The 25,323-nt window shown below is 45.8% G+C and overlaps 1 protein-coding gene across 4 annotated transcripts in view; it reads left to right on the top strand.

Annotated features, from left to right (window-relative positions):
* The window catches only part of MLPH (melanophilin), a 391,857-nt gene that overhangs the window by 215,976 nt on the left and 150,558 nt on the right, over positions 1–25,323 (top strand). For 3 of the 4 annotated variants that reach the window (XM_078681362.1, XM_078681364.1, XM_078681361.1), the window contains exons 4-7: positions 13,949–13,987; positions 14,947–15,029; positions 21,338–21,466; positions 22,305–22,506. In XM_078681362.1, the coding sequence (XP_078537488.1) occupies positions 13,949–13,987; positions 14,947–15,029; positions 21,338–21,466; positions 22,305–22,506 (453 nt within the window). The remainder of the gene's footprint in view (positions 1–13,948; positions 13,988–14,946; positions 15,030–21,337; positions 21,467–22,304; positions 22,507–25,323) is intronic. The other variant, XM_078681363.1, reaches the window with a different exon arrangement.

Genomic DNA, 25,323 nt, shown 5'->3' with positions numbered 1-25,323 from the left:
GGTGGTGTACACGCAAAGCAGAATACACGAGGCCTTCATAGGCCACTACCGAGCTCTATACCGCTCCCAGCTCCGAGTCCCTGATGGGGATATTGCGGACTATCTCTCGGGCATACAGCTGCCGAGAGCAACTGCTGCACAGCGGGACGACCTGGGCGCGCCGCTCACGTCCGACGAACTGCGCGCCACCATTTTTGCCTTATCGAACGGCAAGTCCCCAGGTCCAGATGGGTTGCCGGCCGAATACTATAAGGCTTGCTCAGATATCCTGATCCCAGAACTGCTGAAGATGTATGCAGCGGGCGCTGACGATTCCGCTCTCCCTCCCATGCTCAACGAGGCCACGCTTATTTCCCTCCGAAAACCCGGCAAAGACAGCATGCGTATGGGCTCTTATCGGCCGCAGGCCCTACTAAATACCGACTACAAAATACTTGCCTCTACTCTAGCTCAACGTCTAGCCCCCTTAGTCCCAACCCTTGTACATCATGACCAGAATGGCTTTGTGCCCACACGCAATACTTCCCGCAACATCCGTAGACTGTTCAAAGTGCAAACGTATGCCACCCACAACTGGCCCCGATCGGGATGCCTCGTCTTAGACCTTGAGAAGGCCTTTGACTCTGTTGAGTGGCCCTACATCAGGGCGACGCTGGAGAAATATGAGCTTGGGGACGGCTATATTGACATGGTGAGACTACTCTATCACAGGCCGACTGTGCGTGTGCGCACGGGCGGGCTGCTGTCTGACGCAATTCGGGTACAAAGAGGGACCAGGCAGGGATGTCCCCTGTCCCCATTGCTTTTTTCTGTGGCGATGGAACCTCTTGCAGCGTTATTACGAGCGCAGGGAGAGGAGTGGGGTATCCCACTGGCAGATGGCTTACATACGGTCTCGCTTTACGTGGACGATCTACTCCTGTATGTTAGAGACCTGACCCGACTCCCGCCGTCCTTGTCGGACACCTTTCGGACCTTTGAGGCAATGTCGGTACTCAGAGTCAACTGGGCAAAATCCGGAGCGTACTCCTTCAGCACAGACACACAGGAGTGTGACATCTGCATTAATGGCGGGAGAATCACCTGGCACCCCACGACATTCAGGTATCTTGGCATACATATCTACAGAGCACCGCCTGACATACTGGAGGGAAACCTGATCAGAGCTATCTCCTCCCTACAAGCGCAGATGACATTCTGGAAGACCCTTAAACATGCCCAGCCGAGTCGCACAGACAAAAATGATAGCCTTGCCAAGACTATTATACTACTTTGCCAATATCCCAGTATATGTTCCGACCCGGATATTTCGGGAACTGGAGACACTGATTCGGAACCTCATCTGGAACGCAGGACCCCGAGTAGCATTGACGACACTCTATGTGCCCACGGAGGCTGGTGGCCTTGCGGTTCCCAACTTGGAGCTGTATTACCTGGCGGCCCAGATGCAATGGGTGACGGGATGGTTGAGTGGCAGGAACCTAGATGATACCACCACAGATGCTGTAACCTGGACACACACGCAGGTGTGCACGCTGTTCCACTATTTAACTAGGACTCCGCTCCCGATGCAGATTCACGTGACCGTTGCTCGCAGATGCTTGCTACGTTGCTTAAAATTGACATGTGGGGTGAAGCCCTACGCCCCAGCGCTTCCGCTCCTGGTCACACCCAGAGATGGTGGAGTAATAACAGAGGCAATGTTGGACGGGTGGGTGCAGGCTGGAGTGGAGACACTGGGTGATCTATATGCTGATGGCGCCCTACTTCCCTTTGGGACTCTGGCTGGGGACACTGGACTGCCGGCCGGGCAGTTTCTCCTTCACGCGTCTATCACACGCACGCTGGCACGCCCCTGGGGTGACTTGACTGAAGAACCGCAGACGCACCACTTTATGCAATACCTTCATGTCATGGGCAACGGTTCCCACGTGGTCCACTTGCTGACACAGGCCCTCCTGATGCACACACAGCGATCTACACAACAGCTCCGAGACAAGTGGGCGGCAGATAGAGGAAGGGCATGGACGGACAAGGAGTGGACTGTGGTGCTGTCCAGCCCGGACAATGTCCCACGTAACTCACGCTTTAAAATCATACAATTTTATATACTACACCGCGCATATTTGTCGCCGGATAAGATTAACAAATACTTCTCGGTTTCCACCTCTACGTGCCCCAGATGCTCCCTGGTAGGCGCGGATCTCCTACACATGCTCTGGGCCTGTCCCACCATACTAACATATTGGAGCATGGTGACTGCCCTGCTGAACCAGAGTACCAGTGGCGATCTGCTGCACACGTGGGAAGCCTGTCTCTTGGGACTGTACAAAAGGACCAAAATAAATAAGGTACCGACCAGGTTCTGGGACCTGGGACTCATCACAGCCAAACGCTTGCTCACTAAGCGGTGGAAAAAGGATGCACCCCCACAAGTCACACATTGGTACACCTCCTTCGACAATTGGGCGAGAGCGGAGGGTGTCACACTGCACAGGGAGGAGACGGCGGGACTGAGAAAATTCCCCATCGCACAACTCTGGGATGAAACCCTGAAATACTTCCAACAGGCGAGCCTGGAACAGGGAGTTACATAATGGTGCACTTCTCTGGGCTGGCCCCTGACGATGGCCAGGACGAAACACATCATGCTCCCACTGACACCTTACTGCCATGGTCAAACGACAGATACAACACATACCTGGGTGATGAGATGCTGCTTCGGAGATGTGATGTGACAACAACCTAGAACCCCCCACTGCTTTGGCACTGACGTTCTGATGCCCATCGGGCAATGTCGGGCCGCCTCCCCCATCTCCACTCCTCCCCCCATGGAGTGAACTCGCCCTCCTCTTGACCACAGTTACCCCGAGCCTCTGTTACACCACGGACTCATTACCTCAACAGAAATACATTGACACTCCTCCCACTACACTGTCCTTTCATTCTCATCCTTCCCCTCTAGGATTTGTCCCCCCCTTTCTTTTTATTCTTCCGCCCCCCAGTTCAGTTCGAGGGTCAGGACAGTTCCCCCCCCCGACACATTTGTTATAATGTTGAGAATATGGTATTAGTTACATGCAACTGTTTACTCCGGACCAAACACATGGCAACCTCGCGATGGAGGAAGTATCGCATACTATTTGAAGGAAGGGACGAGGGGTAGACGCACGGACGCAAGAACATGCCGTCCCATACCACATCCCTATGCCTCGGCTTGCAATGCGCTTAACGCCATGCAACCACAAACTTGCTAAAGATTCCTGTATCTATCACGTAATCCATCAACTGTATCGAAGTACTGTGGTGTGACACAAACTCATTTCCTACTATCATTGAATTGCATAGTCGGTATGGTGTGAAGCAAATTATGCATAACATTTTCTTTTATCCAATGCCTTAAATGTGTATTGTATTGACAATAATTGTTTGAAAACTAATAAAACTTATTCAAACAAAAAAAAATCAGAGGGACCTGCATAGACCACCCTTCAAACCTACGGACACCTCTCAACTTAAACGACAAGTACAACACCTAAAGGAAAAGCAGGACAAAATGAAGGCACAACTGGATGAATACAAAGGCAGAGCATGCCGAAATTATGTGCGCATACTGGGGGTGCCGGAGCAAGCAGAGGGGCGGGCCGCGGTCCTCTTCGTTGCGGAGTTGATCACGAATCATTTGCGACCAAAACGCCTCTCAAACTATTTTTCAATTGAACGGGTTCACCGGGTCCCAGGGGGGGCGTCCTAAACCAGGGGCTCCTCCCCGACCGATAATCGCTAGGGTCTTCAATTTCCAGGACCGGGATGTGATACTCCAAACAGAGTGAAACAACTCACTGGTATCGCTGGAGAATAGTGTGATATCCTTCCTCCCGGATTTTACAACGAAAATCCAGAATCAACAGCGAAGTTTCCTGGAGGTGAAGAGGGTGCTCAGGGAAAAGAACATAAAGTATGCCATGCTCTTTCCAGCCAAACGGCGCATTGAAGCTGACGGAAAATATTGGTTCTTCCACTTCCGGGAGGAAGAATGGGACTGGCTGGAGGGCTGGCGACAAGTGGGAAAACCTGGCAAAGATAAACATGTCGGCGCGAGAGAGAACAGGCTCGACCACTTCCGAGGGACAAGCAGCGGTCCATCTGGTGGAGGAGCGGACATGACTCCTGGTAGCTGAACTGACATTGTGGTATACTTACCATTGAAGGATTTGATGTCCAGAATAGAGGGGGGTGGGCTTCTGTGAGCAAGAGGGGGCAAGATCCCGACTGTGACACTGCCTTGATTTCTGAGGCGGGTGGGGTGTGCTCCTAAGACCAAACGTTGAGGTTGCCTTGGTCTGTTCGGGCTGTGGTCCACATGTACTATGCTCACATTCCAGTTCTGTTGATCAGGTCAGGGTTGGGCAGGGGAAGGGAGAGAGGCTGCTTCTCAGTCACCTTTCCATATAGGGAGGGGGGCAATGGGTACTCTGTCGTGTTGGGAGTGGGTAGTTTGAAATCCACTGGCACGGGGGCAGGGAGATGGGATCAGCTGTTGGGGGGTGTTTTGTTTTTTACACACATGTCACTCCACATCATTCGCATACACCGTTCATCTCTCTCATTTCCATCCAAGGCCCACATAGCCCCACAACCTTCATGCTGGATGGCGCAACTACACCCCACTTCTCACCTCGCAAGACGGGTAGGGGGCCCATGCTGACCTTACTGACCATAACGATCAGGACTCGGTGCCCAGCCATCTCCCTTAGGATGACATGATGGCTACACAGCTCATAGAATCCTTATTGACGGTCCTAACCTGGAACGTCAATGGGATGGGTGATAAAATTAAACGGGAGTTTGTAATGCAGGACCTCAAACTTCAGGCTCTCGACATAGTCCTTTTACAAGAAATGCACCTGGTGGGCAACGAATGCAAAGCTCTGACCAGATGGGGGAACAAACTCCTGGTCCATGCAGGATACACATCAGGGCATTTTAATCAAGAAAACTCTTGCGTTAACTCCACACCACACCAGTGGCGTAACAAACGTTTGAGGGGCCCCCCTGCAATGTACACAGAGGGGCCAGCTCCAGACTTAATACGGAGCGCTCAGGTTTAAGTACTGTACTGAGGGAGCCCCTACAGCTCGGGACCCCCGCACTGCCGGTGATGCAGTGGCCTGTGTTACACTCCTGCACCACACATAGGCAAACCCTGAGGGTAGATTAACGGTTTTGGAGGCTAGTTGGGAGGGGAGGCCAGTCAATATCATCTCTGTTTACGCCCCTCCAGCTCTAGGTAAGGAAACACTGGTGGACCTTGGGAAGGTCTTGCTTGATCTCCCGCTCGGTACGTTGATCCTAAGGGGGGATTTTAACGTGACGCTAAATGATCAGATAGACAGACAACCTGCACACCCCTCAACGAGGGTCAGCAGGCACATGTCGGAGTTTTTGGCAGCCATGGGCCTTAATGATATGTGGCGCCACTTTCATCCTGACTTGGCACGATTTACATATTATTCTAATGCACACCATAGCCTCTCACCTATAGACTAACTATTAACCCACTCGGCAAGTATTGGGAGTTTCCGGGAGTCATGCTGTCTTCTGCGGGGCATCTGAGATCACTCCTCGGTATGGGCAGAACTTACAATAAACAGCGCGAGAGATCTACAATATTCATTAATCCATGGCTACTTACGGTCACAGATATAAGAGCACGCCTGCGAGAGTACTCTGAAAACTATTTTAAGGAAAACGTTGGCTCTGTCGACTCAGCTCAGACAATATGGGAGGCCAATAAAGCAGTGGTGAAGGGACAAGCACTATTACTTAAGGTTACATCAAAAAACAACGGCCGCAGATAGAACAAGTGGAGGCCCATCTCGAGGCAGAACATCTACAATCTCCCAATGAGGACACTAGGCATAAACTAAAGGTCAAGCAGCTTGAATGAAAAGCTATAGATTGTGAACAGGCTGATGCCAAGCTGCTGGCAACGCAGCATAGACTGTATGAGCTCGGGGACAGGGCCAGAAAGCTGCTTGCCTGGTTGGAGCGGAGGGAGGCAGCTGAGCGATGGGTCCCTTAGTTAAATATTAGTGGTACACAGACCCTGTCGGACCCACAAGATATTGCAGAGGCATTTGAAGATCATTTTAAGGAAATCTATACTCCCTCAGTCACCACTACCACCGAAGATTCCTGTCAATTCTTGGTGAACTTACCTTTACCTACCCTGTCCTCCAGCGCAAGAGACTCACTGGAGGACAATATTACTGATAAGGAAGTCCCCAGGGCGATAGGTAACATACAATCCGGGAAGGTGATGGGCCCTAACTGGATCCGTATTGGATTTCTAAAATCTACCAGCTTGGTAACGGTACTCTACCTGGGGAACATGTACAACGAGAGCTATGAGAGGGGGTTTTTGCAGGAGGATCAGAGGCTCGCATCCATTGTAGTCATCCTTAAACCAGGGAAACTCGGGGACAAATGTGGGTCCTATCAGCTGATTTCACTGATCAAAATCCTTGTGAAAATACTGGCTTCCCGGTTGGCGACACTCCTCACCTCACTTGTACTTGCGGATAAGTCCGGCTTCATGCCGGGCCGGAGCACGGCCCTTAACTTCCGCAGGCTCCATAATGTGATCAGCCGTAAACACGTCATAAAAGAAGATGCCATGAACTTATCCCTGGACGCCAAAATGGCGTTTGATTCGATCGAGTGGCCGTACCTTTTTGAGGTGTTACAACGCATGGGGTTCGGACCCAAGTTCTTGGGTTGGATTAGGCTATTTTATCCAGGTCTCAGAGGACAAATCAAAGTTAATAATTACACATCCCAAGTGTTTCCATTGAAGAGGGTTACCAGGCAGGGACAAGAAGACCGGATATCCCTCTCTGCAGACAATATCCTGCTCTATCTAGTAGCCCCCACGAAGTCACTGCGCAGAATTTTAGACATCTTTACAAACTTTGGGAAATACTCAGGGTATTCGATCAACAGGTCCAAATCAGTGCTCTTCTTACTACATGGGCCAGTTCCGAAACTCCTGCTGGGGTGTGAGGTGGAGGTGGCGGAGAAAGGGTTCCGCTGTTTGGGAATCTCCTTCACCCCGGATTCTAACATTTTCCACACTAAAAATCTAGCTGCACCCCTGGGTAGGCTGAGGAACAATGTTAAACATTGGAGGACTCTGCCTCTCTCCCTACTGGGTTGTGTTGCGCTTTTCAAAATGCTTGATCTCCCTCAGTTATTATACATACTTCAGAACTGCCCACTCAAACTACCAGAGTCCTATTTTACGAACGTTGAGAGCGAAGTGAGGTCCCTGCTGTGGGATGGGAGGGCTTCCCGCATTGCCCTGCATAAATTGACCAGGAGTTGGTACAATGGGGGTATCGCTCTCCCAGATGTACGCCTCTACTACTGGGCTTCACAGTTGGTGGTGGTGAATCACTGGATATATCGCCCCCGACAGACCCAGCTTACCTTCTGGATAATTACCAGATGGAGAGGGAGGAATATCTAAGGGCTCTGTATTCCAAGGCCAAGGGGGGCCGATTCTTCGGCCCTACGGCTCAAACTATTGCGATCTGGAGGCAGGCCAACAGGAAACTTGGCTGGCTGGATTCCCTAACTCAGGCCACCCCGCTGTGGACAACCCAAAAACTTGGGACACTATGTCATCAACCCAGGTTTGACAGATGGGACACTATCGCAGTCTCTACCATTGGTCACCTTTGGAAAAAGGTGAAAATGGTGACATTTGCACAACTGGAAAAAGACTATGACCTGGCCGGGGGGGGGGGAGGTTTTCCGTTATCTGCAAATCCACCATGCCCTCACAGCTGCACTCTCCGAGACTGGGGAGATACCGGAGCCCTCCCCCCTGGAGGATAGGTTACTCTCTGAACCCCTGCTGAAAAAAGCGATATCACTGACCTATCGTAAGTTAAGCAATAATCTGCCAGACCCACTTCGAAGTCTTCGCGAACAATGGCAGGGTGACATAGGCCCATTTGAGGAAAAGGATTGGCAATCTATACTTATGTCTTTGAGAGAGGCAGCCATTCTTCATAAATTCCGACTTATACAACTGAAGGTACTTCACAGATCGTATTTTACCAGGGCTACACTTATGAAGATCGGGCGCAGGGAAGATGCACTTTGCCTGTGACAGTGTCCTGAGGAGGCCACCCTGTACCACACTCTATCGGATTGCTCACACAGAAAGGTTCTATGGGATGGAGCCACATGGCATATGCACTGGGCTATTAGGAAGGATATTAAACTGACACCAAGATTGGGGCTTCTGAATATTTGGGAGGCAACAGACCTCACTGTTGTGGAACAGCAATTGCTCACCTTGGGTTATACTTTGGTGAAACGTGCAATTGCTATGCTTTGGGGTGCAACTGAGGTGCCGACTGCGGGGGGATGGACTACGGAGTTGGATAAATGCATGATTGCCGAAGAAGAAGTATTTATATCAAGAGGTTATCACAAGAAGTGGGACAAAAAGTGGGGCAAATGGAACATTTACCGGGGGAGATATGTACCTCTCCCACTGTGGAGATGGAGGGGTGAGAACAACAAAGGAACAGACATTTATGAGCAGGTTTATGGGGGTGTACCAATATACAAAAATTGTAATTCGATCCATAAGCAAAGGTTGTTTATATGATATTGATACTGTATTAATTTGATTGCTCAGTTCTATAAAATAATAAAAAAAATTGTATAAAGAGGCAGCAGTAGAGAAGGGAAAGAAGAGGTGTTGTTTGATAAGTAACCAAGGCAGGTGTTTCATAGGGGAAACATCCTTTACAACGCAACTTTTACCACGCAGTACAATTACAACGCAGGTTTTACAACGAAAACCATTACAAAGCATTGCGCTGGGGGGCGCTCTAGGATAGGGAATAGATTTAATTTACTATCCAACACCTTCCCTAGTGTCCACGGGGACTGGAGTTGGAATAGTAAATTAAACTATTCACTATCCAGCACCCCAAAGTGCTATGCGTTGTAATGGTATGCGTTGTAAAAACCGCGTTGTAAAAGCATGCATGGTAAAAGCATGCGTTGTAATGTCATACATCCGTTTCATAGGATCCCCAGCAAACCAACAGGTACCTTGAGTAGCTAGAAATATTGTCTCATAATCACACCAGTTAGGAAGTTTGCAACCACCCTCTCTATAATTCAGACAAAGGTTTTTAGATGTTATTCTGAGCTTCCTATTGTTCAACAGGAATTCAAAGGTCATTTTATCAATAGTAGAAAAATAAATGAGAAAAATGTACAGGAAGCATGCACAAGTGGACGTTTACTAACTGGGAAACCATCCTTTTCAAAGTTTCTTTCCTACCCCATCATGAGATGTGTTTAAGTGACCATATTGCTAACAGTTCCTCTATTTAATCTACTGTTTTTTGTTCATTATGTGTCACAGACTCAGTTAAGTCACAGCTCAAGCATATACCCAAGTATGAATGTGTTTTGTTGCCATACTAAGCCTGTATTCCTGCTACAACTAAGGTGACACTGAAGATTAAGGGCGAGAACTTCAGTTTTAGCTCTGCTCAGTGGCTAGCTTGAAAATGTAGAGACGGTCTGAATAATAGCAATAATGGCTGTAACAGGGGTACCGGGGTCTTCTGTGAATATCAATGGGAGCTGCTGTTTCAAAGCAGGAGTATTGAACCAAAATCCTTTGATATCAGGAGAGTTATTTGATATGAGTAACAGAGGGTCAATAGTTAGGAGGAACAGAAGGTGGGTAAAGGGCAGCCTTGATGTGTTCATTGTTGCAAAACAAGGGAAGCAGACATAGAGCCATTAAGTTTCATTATTGTGGAAAGGTTAGCATTGAGAGCAATAAAGAGATCATTTTTATAAAGAGGCCACCAAGATTATGGCAGCATATGGCCACTTCTAATTTGGCTATGTGACCTTGTCAAAAGCTTTCTAGCATCCAAAGCAAGAGACTGGGAAAGGGAGACTTTTTCAAGAATGTAACACAAAATGTAAATGTCATACTACCAAGTCTGCCCTTGACAAAACCTGACGGTGAGGCACGGATTATTAAAACATTTGATGCCCTTAGCGAGGATTGTATGTAACAAACAAGTGACCAGATAGGTTATTGCGCAATCTTTCATCTGCACTTAGACAATCAATTCCAAGTGCGCATGATTTATTTCACATTAATTAGAAACGGTAATCACATTATCCAAAACAACATTTCATCATCTCATAGAGAGAGACACACAGCATATTTAGTATGGTAGACTTGTGAAAACATGAACTGCATGAATAACACTGTGACATATAAAGAATCAAACTCAACATCTATTTACATCCATACTAATAATATAAAGAGAGAGACCAAACCTGTGAGGCGGGTAAGCTCCGGAACTACTCTGCCAACCGGAACACCGCATACAGCATTGGAAAGGTGAGGCAAAGCAGATGGACATAGGCTATACACCAGCGAAACATATACTTTGGAAGGGACAAAGCACGTTTTGGGACAAAGTAGTCCGTTCGAAGTAGCACCAGCTCTAAAGTGGGCGTGTGCGTACGTTTGGAGCGTGAGAATAGCGTTCTATCGCGTTGGAAATGTGTGGCGGCTGAGTACGCCGTTGGATGACGTTGACACGGTGTGTGGCGTCTCAGTGCACCATGCCGTGTTGTTTAGTACACGCCGTGAAGTGCGTGAAAAGGCCAAACAGAAGACACCCGGGCACGATAAGCATGGCAGGACCGCTGTGCCGCATTTGCAGACTGTGAGGCTAGAACTTCAGAGCAGGTACACACACGTCGGCGCCTTAATCAGCGGATGCAGAAACGGGCACGATGTGCACGGCAGGACGGCAAAAGGCACATATCGCTGGGGCGCTTTCCAATTGCAGACATTTCTGTCATACCCGGACAACGTCGGGACAGGCCGCTAGTACACATATAAAAACACACAACATATCAAAACAGACATAAACACCAATCCAATTGCAATAGTCCTGCTAGTATTTAGGTGGCACCAGTCCTTATGTAACACATAAAAAACAGGCGGACCAAACACAATTCAAAAAGATCCTGCCTGAATAATGGACCGAGGGCAACACGATTATCAATGGGGTAATGTGACCAATGGCAGAAAATTACTTGGGACTAATTCCCATATGCACCCCAACACTACTTTGGCCATATCGAGGATTGTGGCATATGCTTTTGGTTCCATGTTTATCACCGAGATTGGTCTGAAGTTATTTGGAACAGAGTTCTCCTTTCCTTCTTTTGGAATGACAACAATTGTAACTGTGTAATCTGAGTGAGAGCAAACTTTTTTAGAAACTAATGGGTAAGCCATCTGGACCTGGAGCTTTACCACCCGGAATGAGATTAGAACCATTACTCCATTTTTTTTGTCACTTTCAGAGTGGTCATATTGATGAAATGTAAACAACACTTCCACTGTAGTAATGTAAGGGGGAACGCACCTCAAACAAGTCTATAATCAGATCGGGTCATCGAATAATATTTTTGTCTTCAATGTTAGCAAATCACAAAACAACAATTTGAATGCGGTGCCACTCAGGATACACATGCACCCTACTACATAGATGCTAAAATACACAGGTCCTGCAAAGCATTCACCGTGATAAACAATGTAATTATACAGATATCCCAGCACTCAAAGGTAACATCTCCTATTCATAATTAGTCAAAACATACTACATTGTATACTCTCAGAATATCACTGGCAACAAACAGATTTAGGTTCACAAAAAAGTGATTATTTAATTCAAAAAGACATTTAGAACATCACAATTTCCAAAAAGGACCAAGAAAGGTTCTTCTCTTATTGTGATCTCCTAGATCTGCAATGTCATAATAAAGGGAAGCAAATAAGGATTCAGATTTCATCAGATGTTTTGCATTTATGCAGTTATGGCCCTCCACTGCACTGATCCTACATACCGTATTTGTAATTATGATGTTTAGGTCTTTGAGATCCTTTCTGATTCCAGCGTCTTCCAACTGTAATAAGTCTCTGTCTGTTTTGGCTCTTTGGGCAATATCATGGACAGTGTTCAGTTTCTTTAAGCTAGCCTCTAGTGTGGTCGCACTGTCCGGCATGCCGTTCATCGTAGAGTCAGTAACTGGTAGTTTTTGTTTGGTCCTTTTGAGGTTGCCTTTCACCTCTTTCTCTTTGGGATTCTAGGATTCCACCATATTGGAGCTTATCAGCACTCTTAACACCAAGTGTGTGTATCAAGGCAAGAGTCACTTTGAAGGAATTGACTTTAAAACAAAAGTCTATTAATGACACACAGCACTAACTGGACGTCTTAAGATATCAGGGACCCAAACAAGCGCTTATGATTTGCTGAGCATTTTTACTAATTTTATTGGATGATAAAGAGGTAATGTATGCAGGAGCAATTCTGAGTGGTTGCGGGTCCCACTTGGATACCATGCAGCACGGAGATAGCCACTGCAGGAGTCCCTTTTGTACACTAGATTGGAGCCATTGGACTTGATTCAAGGATGAGCGCACAGATGGACAACCTGAAATTAAAGGACATGTAACAACATACAGAGTCACTTAAGGTTTAGCTCCCCATTTAAGATAGTATTTATCCCCAGTAAGTGTCACTTGGGGAGAGCCGAGTCATAAAGAATCATCAAGTGGTTTGGGAAACCCCAAACTGTGAGCCAGTCTTCAGAGAGAGCGCAAGTCTATCACATCAGAGTCAGGGCCAGAGAAATCCTAGCGCATCGCGACAACCTTAAGCGCAAACGTGCTCGAACGTGAAATGGATTGTGTCTTTAAGTCACATGGAGAACAGAATGAGGAGGCATAGATTAGGGAGGTGAAGGCATTGCCCCAGCTGAGATAAGATGAGTAATAAGATGGGTCAGTGCCAACTATTGGGGATAGCGGTGCTGTGCCACGGGTGGAGATGTGGCCTGATTTAAATTATGTACCACAGCGCGAAATGCGTGGCTCAAAGCTGAGCAGCCAAATGTGTTCAGCTTTGTGGGATCAGATTGCAGTGTCACAGGTATTGTGCCCTTGCATTCAAAGAGGCTGGCTGCGGGGAGGATCTGGGACAAGATCTAGTGTTAAAGTAATGAAGAGTACAGGTAAGTATTTGAAACATTTACCCCGGTTCAGCATTAGCAATAGGGCCTAAATAGTCTAAATAACATGCTTTTCTCTCGCTTGTCATTAAGAAGAGAAGCCCAAGTCACAAATTTATGGCAGCTTAATCAGCAAATGGTGGAAGGTCTTAAACTCCACGGGGACCCTAGATATTGGCTTTGTTTGCTTTACAAGGCAAGTATTAAGTGCAAAATAATAAAGTGACAGATCCAGTGAGACTGAAGATCCCTACTTTTTCTGTTCTGGAAAGTACAAGAAACCCAGATAAAACTTGAGCTCTCAGCTCATCCATGGGGGCTGCATATCTAGTATTCAGACCTCCTTCCGCTCCACTAGATCTTCATATATTGATGCTTCTCAGACAAGAATGGTTATGCCAAATAGTGAAGCAAAGATTTAAAACTTGATTCCTGTTCTTTTTGGATCCCTGGAGTAAAGTTTAAAGAGCCATAAAACCACTTCCATTACTAAATATGTGATTACAATTCTCATGCATGTTGGTCCTGTGCAATATTAACATGTTATTAAGAGAACAGAACAGTCAGGCTGGTTGTAGAGGAGAAAGGTTGCTGAATTCCACATCACACTATTATTCCTCCGCAGTGGACCGGGTCCCGAAGGCTTTTCTCTTCTTAGGGATGATTAATCAATTCATTTGGAAATTTGAGTAGTGAATGAGAAAACCTCATTCGGGTATTTCATCTAAGGTTGGTTATGTCATAGTAGGATGAATATTGCTAGTGAATTATCAGTAAAATATCTGTTGTTTTTTAGGTCTCCATGACAGATTTTCCAGCTTGCCAAATATCAACAGTAAGTCATTTTGTTATGAGGGGATCCGAATAGGGGTATTTCTGTTTTGATGTCACAATTTGTAAGGTAGATTTAAGGCTTTAATATATTTTAATTTAAACAGGAAGGTGAATTCAGCGAGGGTATCCCCCATTCTCTTCCTCCAAACTAACCGACTCCCCCCACAAACAGGTAGTATGAGACCAGGAGAGAGCCTTCTGCCATTTGTATACATAAGTAGGCCCAGCTGCAAGACGGAGGCAGGGCAAACAAAGAACTGGCACAGAAAGCTGCTATGCAGGCACAAGACATGGAATAGGGAGTTTCTGCCCCCGCCACTCCACACACACACACAAGAGGCTTAACTACACGTGTCACAACAACTCACTACAAGCTCCATCTGCGTGTGAGAGGCCTGTCTTCTTGACTGAGATGTTTGAGACCTGGAAGGGTGCACTGGTGACACAGGAAGCAGACTCTGCTTATGTACAGTCTTCCTAGTATGTGTCACCCATGGTGACTCAGAACCATTAGACATTGGAGCAAACTGTCCTCTGGCAAGTGAGTTGCCCAATGCCTTTACATTTTTCTCTTCCACATGTATAAATGTTTAGAATAACTAGACCAGATATGTTCTTCATAGTTCCTGAGAATCATAATCACGTCAGGTTTTCAAGACTACCACCACTGGGTATCTCTTCTCCGCCTGAGTGGGTGTGTGGCCATGGGACGTGTTGTCGCTGAAGACTTAGGTGTTCCAGTTAGTCTTTGCTCCAGTTAGAATCTCCAGTCTAGGCAGGTGATGTGCCTGGTCAAGGTACCTTAAGTTATTTCTACGACAGGTCACACCCATACTGATGTCATGTCAGACAGGATTTAAGTTGTTCCATCAGCACTGTGTTCCAAAAGATTGGTTAGGCTTTTCCACGTCCCTCCTGCAAGTTCCTTTAACAAATTATTTCCTAATGTTTTCCAACTAGGAGAGTACCTGCGACAGGTGGATGCTGACATGTTTCCTGATGATATAGCGGAGGATGACGACGAGGCACAGCGCTACAGTCTGGTAAACCTAACATACTGCAGATTTACATCTCACCTATTGTTTTTTTCCCGGAGAGGCGACATTAAAAGTATATAATTATTTATGGCACTGTCTCATTGTTTTCTAGTGCATTTGTGTAGCAATGATAGACAATTTCAGCTTGGACAGTTGCTGTTTTTACTGAATAACTTCTTATAAAGGTATAAATCGAGTGCATAAACAGTTTGTATGGCAACGGATGCAGCGCTCAGAACCCTCTTAAGGCTTGTGAATTACAGTTCTTCAAACTGAGAGCCAGTCTAGCCAAGGTCACACAGAGTGTCACAGGGGATAGCTGAAACTTGAGCTCACATCCACGATCAGCAACATAGTTGCGTAAACCCAGGAAGCTCACAACGCACGGCAACGGTTCAACTCAATATTCAAAAGTGGCTTTTGTGCTGTTTTGTGTCGCCTGTCCAGGGCTCGCACTCACGTGATGTGGTGAGCTCTAACGACAGGGATCATGTGTCAGGAATGGTTTTTATTTCATCGCATATGTGGTTGGCTGGTATTTTATTTATGCCTACGATGTAATACGTTGCCTCAAGGATAAATGTTTTGCTTTCTAGCGTGCCCTGGATGGCAATTTGCAAACTGAATATTTTAAGATTTCCAGAACCCTGGCATTTGAGAAGTTAAATGAGAGACAAAGCTCTCAAGAGTCCTAGGGCAACGTGTGAGGAGCTTCTCAAGTCCCGGGTTTTTCTTTACATTCACTGATTTTTATTCCTGTTCATCCCATTATAAATCCGGACTGCAAGTCTCAGAATGCAAAGTACAAATATGAACTGCATGAGCAACTCATGGATTTAGGAAACCTGAGGGTTCTGTGAGGGTTCCTGCTAGAAAGATGCATTTCTCTCTAAACTGACATGGTAACTTTCCAACAGCGCCTGGTTCCTGCTTCACAGAGCTAACCTTCTTGCCGTCTTGTCTGCAGGAGTAACTAGAACTGTCCACAGACCTGGGTTTGGAGTCAATATGGACCCCTCGTTCAGCCATGTTGAAAATTGTAGGTTTGGTTTCTTCGTAACTACAGGCACGGAACTTAGTGGCTGCCTGCATTTTTAACTTTTACTTGTAAGGGCACAAAGGATTTGGGGGTCTGGTAGGTGCGAAGTGGGCCCCTGGCAGTCCATATCAGCTGTTGTGTTTCCTTTTTCTGTGTCAACTCTAGCCTATAACTCTGCAAGAGAGTTGAAGGAAGCAGCGTATTGTAGCTTCCGTCTTCTCGCATGTGAAGCGAGCCATTGGGTGCATGCATTACAAATGGCCCTCTTCCACCTCAGGAGATGAGCTTTTTAGTTTTAGGAGCTATGTAGCTTTCATGGCAAAGTCAAAAGGTATGCTTGTCTGCAGCACACACAAGGCCGTGAAGTGCTAGCTGCAAAGCACTAGAAGCCCCTCGTCTTCCTAGCGGGTGAGAGGTTGACTGGATGTTGCATCCCTGGAGATGTTTTACAGGGTTTTGGTCTCCGTTTGGCCTCCTACAGAGTTTCCCCTACTCTCCTCCAGTGTGTGTCCCTGTAAAAGTATTCTCTTGTAAAGTAATCCCAAATGCTTTGAATTGAATTGAAAAGCAATTTGTATTGCGCAACTAAAACCCAAAGGTTTCAAGGCGCCTATCAAAACAGATCAAAAAAGACACAGCACAACTACATATATGTCCGCACAAAAAGAAAAGTTTTCAGGGCATTTCTAAATAGCTGAAGGGTGGGAAGAGACCTTAATTCCAGTGGGAGGGCGTTCCACCACTTAGGTGCCAGGATGGAGAAGGCTTTACCACCCCATTTGGTTCTCCGAATACGAGGGACTGATAAAAGGAGTCTGTTAGAGGAACGTAAGTTCCTAGAAGGGCTGTAGCGGGACAAAATGCTTTGTAGCACTTGCCAGGAGCTTCCCTCAGAAGCTCATTTTGATTCTGTGTACCATGTTTTGGAGAATAGAGAATTATGGGGTTTTCCAATTGGTATAGTGGGATGGGAAGCCTTTTGTCTTGCATGGGTGGTATCAGGGTTTAACAGACATCTGTTATAAAGCAACAAAGTTAGCTCAGTAGAATGGGTATTGGGTACCATGTGTTATTTCTGTTTCATGTAATGCAAGTTGCTCCTGCCTCTAACGATGTGCACACAAGTTTTTGAATGAAAACAATGACATGATACGATGTTTTATTGGCAGGTTCAAGGGGTGCGATAAGTTTAAACTATGTTGAGCCATAGACGCAACAATCATCCTAACATTTTCAAGGCGATGGGTACTCTGCTGCCTTTTTTACAGTTCTTTTCCCATAGACTACTGCTTGCAGGTACTAAACCCTTGCGTAACTCTGCATTGTGATAGAAGATAGAGCATTCACTCTGTGAAGTTCAAAGCAGCACAGATTGGAATAGAATACAGACCATGTTGATAAATGTTCCCATGGAATACTGAAGTTACAACATTCCCACCTTTGGCCTCCTATGCACCCTGAATATCGACACCAGAATACCAATGGTGTTGCTGGATTACACTAAATAAAGGACCAATGGGACAGATCAGGGCTGTGTAAGTACCAAAGGATGAGGGCCCTCTGCAAATATAAGAAAATCCACACCAGAAAACCCACACAAGACAAGATTTAAAGTTCAAACCATGAAGGTTTATTTAAAACTAAGAATCGTTACAGAAGACAAAACGATTAGTTAGTGAGGCAATTCAATAATTCATACAATATTTTAAGAATAGAGTCAGTGAGCAAACTGTCATAGGGACTGCTTGGTATGAAAACAAGGAAATGTTTGTAAATTATCTAAGTATAAAACAACAAGAGGAGTGACATGAAGTCTGACACTGATAAAAGCCAGGACAGGTCAGACACACTTATCAAAAAGTATGCATTCTATAGTTTCACAGGAATAAAGAATATTGGGGCTGATTACGATGGTGGGCGGTCCGCCACCGCCGGCCCGGTGGTGGCGGACCGCCCGCCATCAACCTTGAATATTCCCACTGCCAAATTAGGATGGCGGTGGGAATGGTACCACGGCCCAGCGGACGGAAAGACCGTCCGCCGTGGTCCCGCAAGGCAGTCCTTTTCCGCCCGCCTTGCGGGACAGGGTACTATGGGGCAATGCAGCAGTGCAGTGCAGGCACCACCGTGGGCATTATGATGCCTGTCTTTTTCGGCGGAGATCCCGCCGCAAAAAGATAGGCAGAGAATGCCTTTGGGGCCTGTTGCGGGCCCCCGGGGGGGATAGCGGGGGTGGGGTGCGGCAAGTGGGGGGGTACCTATGGTACCTCCCTGCATTTGCATGTACAAGGTGGCAGGCACTGCACGGTGCCTGTCACGTTGTACATACAAAAGCACAACATGTATTTTTACATTGTGGCAGGTGCTGCCTCCCGCCGCAATGTTAAAATACAAGATGCGCCCGCCAGTGTGGCAGGCGCATCCTAATTCGTATAGCGGGACCGCCGCACCTATGGCGGGTGGTCCCTTTTGCAGCTGCGATGGCGGGCGGACATTGTAATCGGCCCCATTGTTCTTTGCATGGTGTGAAGTGGCCCCGTGGGTTGTTCTTATAAATATACATTGACAGAAACCAGTCAGCATTTCAGAAATTGTATAAAGTAAAATATATTTACTCCAGGAACCTACTTAAAATAATAATATATGGAAATCTATTGACCTGATTAAGAATTGATGCATCATTTATCTCCCCACATAAATAACAAGGGAATATGTTATCTATTGAGTGTGGTAAATAACTCCTATTATGAATACATGGGGAATAACATGCAGATGTTATTGTTTAACGCACCAAAATCCTCATGATTCTGTAAATACCATACCATATGTTTTCCCCTGTTAAAATACGGCAAGTTTGACCTGCCAAATTTGATCGAATGTTGGGGTATTTAACAGATCCATTATTTACCGGATGTGTTAAATAAAGCCAAACTTATAATTCCGTCCCATGTGTAAACCGGGGTTTACACACAGCACGGAATTATTCGAGCCACTTGTAATTGGGCCTATGAATCCCTTTTTCCTACAAACAAGAAGATGACACCAAAGCTTTGCACTCATTCTATACAATGGGTGCTTCAGAATCCTCCACAGGAGCAGAGAAACGTCCTTGACTTGTTACAGAAGTAAGTAGTTAGAAAGCAGCTTCCTCCCAAGCCATGACAGAATTTAATTTCATCTCAGCTTAACACCTCAAAATAGAGCTTATTTCAACTACTTTATGAAAAAGGCATATCAAATTATGAGAGTTAGAAATCATGCACCCTGTGCAACTTTTAAAAGCTAAATTTCTCAGTTGTCAGTTCAACCAGCCTAAGACCAAGTAAATGAGTTTTATGGCTTACTTATTCTAATTTAAACACACAATAGTGAACATAAATCGTTATTAATACGTGTGCTCTAACATTGGGACACAATATTGAGGACAAAATATCGAAAATAAAATATTGAGAGGTAAGTATGTCTAGAGACTTTCTATACCCCACTCCACATATATGTACCTTGGCATTCAAGTACGTAGATATGGAATTAGAAATAGGAAATCTATACACTTCTCTATATGCACCTACCTTTCGAGATGTTGTCCCTCTATATTCTGTCCCCGATATCCCTGTGCCACAATGTTCTGGGGGTCGATATTTAGTCGCACAACCCTTTGGCCTGCCAGTTTCTCTGGATGACATGCTAACTGTATTAAAAGTTGCAGAGTTAGACCAGTGGGTCACTGGACTGTTTTGATGATCTCTGCAAGCTCAATCAATACCATTTAAAACATCTTATATAACCTTGCCTCAGTGACCATACAGTGAGCTTGTCAGTTAGAAATTAGTCTGAAAATAATAAGGACAACTATGTCTTTCTGGATAGACGACAATGTAAAGTGTGAACTCAACGAAGGGTCTCTGTAAATACCACCTCATTGAGGAACAGGTGTCAAACCCTTCAGTCTCAAATTTAATGAACCTCCCCCACCCTTCTGAGACTTAATGCTTGTTTCTTTCAAATTAGGTAGCGAGAGTAAAAATGTCTTGGGTTGTACATTTGTGCAACAATTTTTTCCAAAACACAGACCGAATATAAAGATTAGCTGAAACCTTTTTCTCCACAGAGCATGAGCTGTGATTTTGTGGAAAGAAACACAGATTTCCAGGCTACAGCTGGCATGCAATGTAACCCAATCAGTGAAACTATGCATATGTTTAGCCATAAGGTCTTGGGGACTTAGGGGCATGGGAGGGTGGAGTGAAGCAGCCCACGAGGGTGAAAGCTAGAAAACTTACATTCTCATGCGTTGCTGAAAGAAAAAGAAAAACGTAGGGGCATATTTATCAAGAACGGGCATTACATTATCGCCGCTTTTATCGGCAGGAAACGTGGGCTTCGATTGGAATTCATAGAGCATATTATCAAGCACATTATAGCCGCTTTATCGGCAGTTTCCTGCCGATAAAAGCGTCGATAATGTAACGCCCGTTCTTGATAATATGCCCCGTAGTTCCATGATAGTGAGCAGTGGCAGATGCAAGTCATCCAGTCGAAAGGATGGTAAAGAGAATATGCTCCATGGGCGGGACAAGCACAAGGAGAAGAAAGCAACTCATTTAACAAGAAGCAGAAATCAAATGAGAGTGGCAGTCAAGCCAGCCAATGGTAAGCAATGAGTGGGTTCTAAGCTCACTGTAGGGGTTTGGTATGCTCCACAAGAGCCTTTCACATACAGACAGTTAAAAGCTAAAAGGTTCTCTGGTATGTGAGATCTGAAACAGGGGTGGGCGTTGAAATTATGGTTTCGATACAGTATATTAAGAGATAACTTTATACAGAAAGAAATAGTAAAGGCTGGCTTTAAGGTTAAGTTTGATGACATATCTTCATCCTTATTGCATTTGTTTTTAGAGTTTCGTCCTTGTCAACCTATCATCAAAATGAAACTTTTGGCATCATGAACTGTTCATTTTGGTCTCATCACTGTAATATTTCTTCATTACGGCAGTCTTCATTTCTCTTTGATTTGTGTCTCCTATTGCCCCGGTCTGTGAGAATGTGACCCCAGTCATGCTGTGCTATCTCCAGAGTCTGGGGGTGGTGTCACCTGTCCTTGGACATATGACAGGGGCCCGCAGCAGTTGACAGCGAGCCCTGTCTTCCTGTTGTTACTATGTCTGCCTCCCTTTGATCTTCCTCTCTGCCCTTCTAAGGTGTGGTGACGGTCTTATGCTATATATGCTTTTTTTTGGAGTACTTTACTTCATTCCACTCTCTCTGCCTCTCTAAGATGCGAAAGACAAAGCGCCTACTCTCTGTCCACCCTTTTGACTTCGAACTGGACTCTGAATATTCGGCGCAGTCTCGCCGGCCATCTGTGCAGTTCTGTTTGACCCCTGCTGAGCATGATGTCGCAAAGGTACTTGGGAAGCGGGCTTATGTCTCTCACTCACTTCATCGCTTTTCTCCTCTGTCTCTCTTCATATTTCATGTACTTTTCTTCTCTGGAATGTTCACTACATCGTTTTCGCTCACCCTTCTCTCTTCTCTCACTGTCTCGCGCTCAGCCTCACTCTCATTCCCTCTCTTGAATCCTGTTTGTCTCTTTCGTTCTATCTAGCCTCTCCCCTCTCTGTGCCACGTCTTTTCTTGTCTCGATTCAGATGTGTTAGTGTATGTTGAAGTCATTAGGGCTTGCTGAAGCTTTTTCCCTTTAGTTAAGGGATGATGACGCATTTGGCATCAGTTCTTTTGACCAATGTGCAATATTTTCAGGAAGGTTATAAGTGTTTGTCATTTAGTTAATGCATGATGACAAAGTCAGAAATTGGTAATGTTTCTTTTACTCTGGCCAATGCATGATGATAAAATTAGGCTTTAGCAATGTAGGCCTCACGGAATAGTGAATGTTAAAGTCATCCAGCTTGGCTAAAGCAGCTTCCCCATTGGTTAGTGGACTGTGCTGCAATCCAGCATAATACATTTTGGCCTCCATTTTTTATTCAACGTATACAATGGAACACGTTCCATTGCTACGCCTCTCTTGTAAGATGCCAAACGGGTTTTTAAAGGGAGATCGTTTTATTGTTGAACTATGGCATATTTAGAATGTTCTGAATCTACTCTATTGTAGATCTCAGTCTGATTGGCTATCACCATGAGCATGTATATGTATATTTATATATATCTATTAATATATATATATATATTTGTAATTGCTTGCTGACTTTTCAAAGTAGTTGCTTCCTTGTCCTCAGTCTTTCTCTGAGTTTAGCGGCCCCGGGAAGGACACCTTGCAGAAGGAGTCTATGATCGCCGAAGCTGAACTTGCTGCCATGTTTCACCACATCCTACAGGAGCAGGGCCACCCCATGGAGCCACCGGATCAGGAGTTCAGCACCGAGGTCCGGCTCACAGTTAACTCTCGCCGGAGGAGTACCGACAGCACCTACAAACCTGGTAGGTTCTGGAGCTGCACATAAGTTCACAGAGAGGCTCAAACTTCTCCAGAACTCCGATCATGGACAAATGTTGACCAACTTAGCACAACAAGAAGGGTTCTATATAATGGGTCACATTAGCAAGCTAAAGGGCATCTAAATGATGCCCTGCTGACCAAAAATTTCAAAACCAGTGTGTTTGAGGCATATGAGCTGTGGATCGTATACTTGTGCATAGATCACCATCTGGTGTTGAGCTCAGATGTTTGCACTTTGTTTTTGTCTTGGAAGAAGTCTTTGTAATCACGCGGTAGGTGACTCCTCCTTAGGACGATAGTACGCATGGGCATCAACTCCATCTCCAGATTGTTTTTTTCCGCCATCGAGTTTGGATGTTATTTGCTGCACTCCGGTTCGGTGTCGGTTTCAAACCCCCCTTTGATGCGCAGTCCCTCTCCACTCAACAGTATTGTCTCGATCGCGTTTCCCTTTCGACGCGCATCTTTAAAACAAACTCCTCGAACTCTTTAGAAAAGATGGAAAAAGTTACGGACACTGCTAAGTCCATGGGGGCCTTACAATACCCTTTTCCTAGAGGTTCTTTTCCCCACTCCTTCTACAGGGCTGGCTCCAAAACTATTGGCTCAGAACATCCCTCTTCTTCCTATGAAAGCTCCACTCAAACGCCCTCCATAGGATACTTTCGCGGAGGCTACAGAGGCAACAATGGTAAGGGAAGTGGTTGTGGCAACAATAACAGCTTCTCCCCTACCACCTAACAGTGACTTCCCTGTGCTTCCCCCCGATCATCTCTCACAGTTCCTACCTGTCTGGAATTCAATCACAACAGACAAGTGGGTAAGACAAATTATCCAGTATGGTTATTTCCTGGAACTCACCTCTACTCCCTCAAATATTCCTCCCAGACAACGTCTAATGTACTCGGAACATCTGACATTTTCAAACAACAGGTTCCCTCTCTATTACAAAAACATGCAATAGAACCAGTCCCCTTACCTCATCAAGGCACAGGGGTTTACTCCCTCTATTTCCAAATTCCACAAAAGGACGGCTCTCTCAGGCCCATTTTGGACCTCAGACCGCTAAACATCTATATTCAGTCGGATCACTTCCCCATGGTCACTCTCCAGCAGGTGCTCCCACTGCTTCAACAGGGCGACTTTCTCTCCACTCTGGATTTAAAGGATGCCTACTTTCATATTCCCATTCACCCCGCTCACAGGAAATATCTCAGGTTCGTGGTACATGGCCAACACTACCAATTCAGAGTCCTCCCATTCGGGGTGACTACAGCACCAAGAGTCTTCACCAAGTGTCTTGCAGTAGTTGCGGCCCACTTACGAAGACAGCACATTCATGTCTTCCCTTATCTGGATGACTGGCTCATAAAAGCCAATTCACACAGCAGCTGTATGCAACACACACACAATACAATCCAACTGCTTCATGACTTGGGATTTACAATAACCCTCACCGAATCCCACCTCCAACGGTCCAGCATACAACAATATCTAGGGGCTGTGATGCACACTTAAAAAGCTCTAGCATATCCCAACCCTGTCAGGATAAGCACCATATAAGCTCTGATAGCAAAATTCCAGCCTCAACACTCACTACCAGCTTGAGTGTTCATGCAGCTAATCAGGATGATGGCCTCTTGCATTCTCATCATCCCTTATGCAAGACTCCAAATGCGTCCCTTAGAGGAGTGTTTGGCATGTCAGTGAAACCAGGCTCAAGGTTAGCTAACAGATCTGGTGTTGGTAGACGACCGCACCCATTGCACTCTGCAATGGTGGAACACACAAAACCTTTCCAAAGGGCGGGTGTTCCTCCACCCGGTTCCACAGATAGTGCTAACAGCAGACGCATTGCTCACCAGCTGGGGAGCTCCTCTTCAAACCCATACCATTCAGGGCATATCGAACCCTCAGCAAAAACAATTCCACGTAAATTACCTGGAATTGTTGGCGATCTTCTTAGTGTTAAAATCTTTTCAACGCCACCTCATAAGCAAAGCTGTCCTGGTCCGTTCAGACAACATGACAGCAATATATTATATACAAAAAACAGGGGACGCACACTCTCTGCAGCTTTCACACCTAGCTCAAAGCATATGGAGATGGGACATTCCTCAAAACATATATCTCCTTGCAGAACACCTCCCAGGAGTACACAATCAGTTTGCAGATCTGCTCAGTCATCAAAGACAGCAGATCCACGAATGGGAACTTCATCCTCAAGTTCTGCTTCCATTCTTTCAAATGGAAATAGACCTGTTCGCCAAACACCAAAACGCAAAATGGCCAAGCTTCACATCCAGGTATCCACACCCATTGTCCAAAGGCAATGCGCTATGGATGAAATGGTCAGGCAAATTTGCTTACTCTTTTCTGCCTCTCCTCCTCATTCCGTTAGTGGTTCGGAAGCTCAAACAGACTTCTTCCCTCACAATGATCTTGATTGCTCCAACATGTGCACGACAGCCGTGGTTCACAACCCTCTTGGAACTATCAGTAGTTCCTCATCAAAAGCTACACTTCTCATCCAAGCTTCTCACTAAGAACCATGGAGAGATAAGGCATCCAGATCCCAGTCAACTCAACCTTGCGATCTGGCACCTGAAATCTTAGAGTTGGGCTACCTTAATCTCCCACCAGACTGCATGAACATCATTAAAGAGGCTACACGTCCTACCACTAGAGCTTGCTATGCAGCAAAGTGGAAAAGATTTGTAATTTACTGTACAAATAACAAAATCTATCCACTAGATGTTTCTATTTAAAACATGATCTGTTACCTTTTGCATCCACAA

Source organism: Lissotriton helveticus, chromosome 3_1, assembly GCF_964261635.1.
Source record: "Lissotriton helveticus chromosome 3_1, aLisHel1.1, whole genome shotgun sequence".
Lineage (NCBI taxonomy): Eukaryota > Metazoa > Chordata > Amphibia > Caudata > Salamandridae > Lissotriton > Lissotriton helveticus.
Note: the sequence above shows the minus strand (reverse complement) of the source record. Positions and strands in the feature narration are given on the sequence as shown.